At 39.8% G+C, this 4,921-nt stretch overlaps 1 gene segment (V, D, J or C); it reads left to right on the forward strand.

Annotated features, from left to right (window-relative positions):
• Window positions 1-3,001: 3,001 nt before the first annotated feature.
• Window positions 3,002-3,539, forward strand: LOC131999373 (T cell receptor alpha variable 9-2-like). The segment is given in 2 exon segments: window positions 3,002-3,083; window positions 3,205-3,539. Coding segments are annotated over 2 exon segments (381 nt in total).
• Window positions 3,540-4,921: the final 1,382 nt, after the last annotated feature.

A 4,921-nucleotide genomic window follows, 5' to 3' on the forward strand; every position in this document is an offset into this window, starting at 1 on the left:
ATCAATTATTATATGATCAACAATTCTGTGGAGGAGTATGGGGTAACCTAGAGTATATTCCCTTTAGAACTGAAAATACGAACATGGAAGCTTACTGTGTTCAGCTGAGGTAAGGGAAAAACATAAATTCAAAGGATTGATAACCTAATGACCAAACTCTGGTGTCTATTCTGGCCTTTCTGAACAGAGCTGAGCTGTGGAAACTGAACAATAAGGAGAAGACCTCAATGACAGGTCTATTGTCTGAGGGCTGCAACCTGAACTCTTCAGCAAAGAATGATTAGATTTTTCTACTTTTGGCCTCAACATAGGCATCTGAACAGATATGAGTAGTGAGGAGAAACACTGGCATAACAACAGGTACCTTGAACGAGTTCCAATGAATGTCTAAACACTGCCTTCTTCTCACAGTGTGATTTATTTCTACCTTAGGTGAAATAGCAGCATATGTAATGTGAGGAAACATGACTCTCAATCATATGTTGTTTTCATAATCAACTACATGGAGTATTTTTTTTTGAAGATTTTTTTATATATTTGACAGACATCACAAGTAGGAAGAAGTAGGTGGTGGTAGGGAGAAGGCTCCCTGCAGAGCAGAGAGCCCGATGTTAGGCTCGATCCCAGGACCCTGGGATCATGAACTGAGTCAAAGGAAGAGGCTTTAACCCACTGAGTCACCCAGCGCCACACATGGAGTATTTTTAATTAAGGGCCACCCACCCATATTCATCACAGATGCAATGATTGAACATAGCATAGTTAAACCATCAATCCTCATTTCAATATAAAATTTTACTCATTCATTTTCAGATATAATTGTTTCCAAGTTAAGGGTTATTGAATGCAAAAGGATGTAGGGTAGTGAGACTCTCACTGGGACATGAGAATTATGACATGACCCACACACTTGCTACACCAGGAAACTCCTGTTTCCTATTCTGGGGCCACAGCAGCAGATACCCAGCAATCCTTCCCTCCCCTGTCAGGCTCCCCTCACAATGCCAAGCCCTTATATTGAAGAAGAAGAAGACATTTTCCATCTCATTGGAGAACTTGAACATATTGCTCTCCAGACTTCTGAAGGTGGTCATGGCTTCCATATGGCTAGGTAGGAAGAGGCCCTGTGGAAATGTGCCTCCTCTATGATCTAAAACAGGGGATAGAGGCAGTTTTGTGGATATTGTGGGAAGGAGGCGTGTTTCCACCTGCAGGAAACAGCCTGTGCTAAACTTCCTCTATGTGTCTGGAGATAAATGTTCATAGTGCTTTACTGAAGATGTTTCCCTCTCCAGAACTTTAATTCTGATTATCCTTAGAAGTGATTTTACTTTGTTTTGTTTTAAAAAAAATAAATGATCATAAAATGGGAGCTAAGGAAGTGCTTGTTTTAGTCTTTGGTGTATTGTAGAAAAAGACCAGCTTTTAAAAATTTGTTTAGTCACAGGGATGTTTTCCCATGCAGACTCCAGACCTTCTTCCCTGATATTTGATGACCATCTTTGTTGGAGGGCAGTTATTACAAATGAAATCTCACAAACTGCTTTGGGACTGGGTATGACAAAACCATGGTGGGGAGTTTTTAAAAAGTTTAAAAAATTTATAAACTTGTGGGTCCCAATCCTGCAAAATATGAGTCTTGGAGTTATTGGTGGGATCATAATATGTGCAATTTATTTTTATTTTTTTTAAATTTTATTTATTTATTTGACAGACAGAGATCACAAGTAGGCAGAGAGGCAGGCAGAGAGAGAGAGAGGAGGATGTAGGCTCCCCGCTGAGCAGAGAGCCTGAGGCAGGGCTCCATCCCAGAACTTTGGGATCATGACCTGAGCCGAAGGCAGAGGCTTTAGCCAACTGAGCCATCCAGGCGCCCCATAATATGTGTAATTTTAAATCACTGGTACATTGGTTTTACTATCAGCTACTGTGTGGATATAAGCTGTTATGTCTTTAACAATTTGAAAAGATGGGGAGAACGCAATCCTAAATCATGCTCCAGGCATTTGGTGCAAAATCCACATGTTCAAGGTTCCCTGCCCTGTGGAGGAAAATTATTTGATTAACATATGGCAACATAATGATACACACAGCAACAGTGAAAAGCATCCTTGAGGCTAGATATCCACCAAATATATGATTGATACTTGTTGCCTGATTCACATGTACTAGTTATATTAGAATCATTGAAATTGTGGAATAAGATATTGATCTCAGATAATTTCTATAGGAATTAGATAACTGTTATTATGATTTTTTTCTGGCTAAGGTTAATATTTTTCATTTTTGAAATGATTTTGCAGGGATATTTGAATATTGACAAGGTAATGTGAGTTTTTCCTCCTAACAAGCTTTAATTAAAAATATTGCATGCCTTACAACTGGTACAATTTAGGACTGAGGGAATATTGTATTCTAGTAGTAGTGATTCCTCAATCAAAAGCTATTTAATTATTATTTTTGTTTAATTTAGCAGATATCAGTGAGCATGTTATGAATGACAGTCCTTGTTCCACATGTGGGGTGGAGATCTGAAAAGTGAACAATAAGGATGTGAATTCTTATTACTTCCTTAGATTTCAAGTTAAAACCCTTTTATGACATTCTATTGCATTATTGGCTGGCTCTGAACAGATATATAAAAATATTTTTAAAAACCAAAAACTGTTCTAAAATGCTCAAGACAATGGGTATCTTCTCAGCTACAGAAATTCCCTGGGATGTGTGTTAAAGAATTTCCATATCAGGCAGAGTATTAAGAACAAAATAGACCCGAGAGGTCAGGATTGCTGTTGTTCAGACTTCCAAGGGCCACCTGCAGCCTGACATGTGCCTCATGAAGTCAGGGATGAAACAGATGGCTGACTTGGGGCAGATTCTGGCCAACATGCATGCATTTCAGTCCACCAGGGGGTGCAGCTTCCTACCACAATCACATTTCCTGTGTGAAATGTAGGCTTCCACTGATCATTTCTCTGTCACTCTAACCTTTCTTCATGGTAGGAATGAAGAACATTATTTAAGTGATACTCCAGAGATGAAGTGTTCTCCAGGCTTTGTGACTGTGGTACTCTTAATGCTTGGTAAGTAAAATGCCTCTTAAATTTGGATTCTTTCTTCCATTGTGTCAGCAAATTGTTTAACTGTAATTTCTCGAAGAACTTTATATGTAAGGTGATACATGTCTCTTTTATTTTCCCTCAGGACAAACCCATGGAGACTCAGTGACTCAGATGAAGAGCCAAGTGACCCTCTCAGAAGAGGCTTCCCTGACTATCAACTGTACTTATACAACAACAAGTTACCCCACTCTTTTCTGGTATGTCCAGTATCCAGGAGAAGGAATAGAGCTCCTCCTGAAAGCCTTGAGGGACAAGGAGAAGGGAAGCAACAAAGGATTTGAAGCCACCTACGACAGCAAATCCAACTCCTTCCACTTGGAGAAAGGCTCAGTGCAAGCCTCAGATTCAGCTGTGTACTACTGTGCGATGACTGACACAGTGACGGGGACTGCAGGGGGAGCTGAGCGCAAACTCTGAGCGGAAGAGGGGCCTGGATGCTGAGTGTCTCTGCCTGATCCACTCTGGTTCAAGAAGTCTGTTGTTTGTCCATCAGTGTCTGATTTATACAAAAATCATACAAATGACTAGAGCATAGGAACCAGAAGTAACTGACACCGAGAACAGTTTGATGCCAAGAGTGCTTCAGCCAGAAAATAAGTAATTTCATGGTAAAACCACAAAACAATAAAGTGGTCTCTTGCTCATCCTTGCAGTGAACTTCCAGCCCCACAAGTTGTTCAGGGCACCCTGGTGGGTGTTGCTGTGTCTATGACACTTTCAGAGACACAGTGTGCATGAGAAGATGGCCTCTCTCTGCCCAGTCTTCCTGACAGAGTATGGCAGGAGAGGTGATGGGAGAGCTTCAACTCCAAACCAGGTTTTAGTAGAGAAAGAAGGGAAGGGAAGAAAGGAGGAGAAACACATGTACCTGAGCAAGGAAGAGAGAGACCAGGAACCTCTGCCCTTTCTTTTCTAGTGAATAAGGTGGCAGACTTGGGCTGATATTCAACATGTAGGCTTGGGAGCAGAAACAGAGGGGAAATTATGGCTCATGTCCTGACCAGTTAAACAGATCAGTTGGCTTTCTGATAGTAAGAACTCAAGTGTGATTGTTCTCAGTGCCCAGAAATTATGGTGAGAGAAAATGCTCTTTCACTGATGTTTCCTAACAATATTGATAGTTAGGTGACATGGGGAGGGAAATCCTGTTGATTTCTCTAACTCCTGTTTTGCAACCTCTCACAGAGGACCACAAATCATGGATGGGAGAATGTACGGGAGTCAGTACAGTTGTGTAAAGTATAATAGAAAAGCAATGTCTATGTCACACTAACCTACTTTGCCAGTATTGTGGCAACATTTTTAAATTATCATCTCCTTATCTGCAGATTTTATGAATGAGCTATGATCAGAATATTAAAATACTTCCTATTGTACTAGTTATATATTCTTGGTATAATGTAATTTTTTGTAAATTGGTTTTAAACATAAATTTTATTTTCAAACCTGTATAAATATAAATGCATGTGAAAATATAAACAATTCAAAAGGGTATATAATAAGAGTTGTCCTCAGATATTTGGATAAACATGGTAAATTGGGAGGGCTGTCTGGCTCTTTCAGTAGAACTGTGACCCCAGATCTCATGGTTGTAAATTTGAGACCCATGGTGGGTGTTGAGTGTTCTGTAGTTCCTCGAGTAGAGATCCTTTACCTCTTTCATTAGGTTTATTCTCAGATATCTTATGGTTTTTGTTGCTATAGTAAATGGAATCAATTCTCTAATTTTCCTTTCTGTGTTTTCATTGTTAGTGTATAAGAGAGCAACGGATTTCTGTATATTGACTTTGTATCCTGTC

The sequence above is a fragment of the Mustela nigripes genome, chromosome 13 (assembly GCF_022355385.1).
Source record: "Mustela nigripes isolate SB6536 chromosome 13, MUSNIG.SB6536, whole genome shotgun sequence".
NCBI lineage: Eukaryota > Metazoa > Chordata > Mammalia > Carnivora > Mustelidae > Mustela > Mustela nigripes.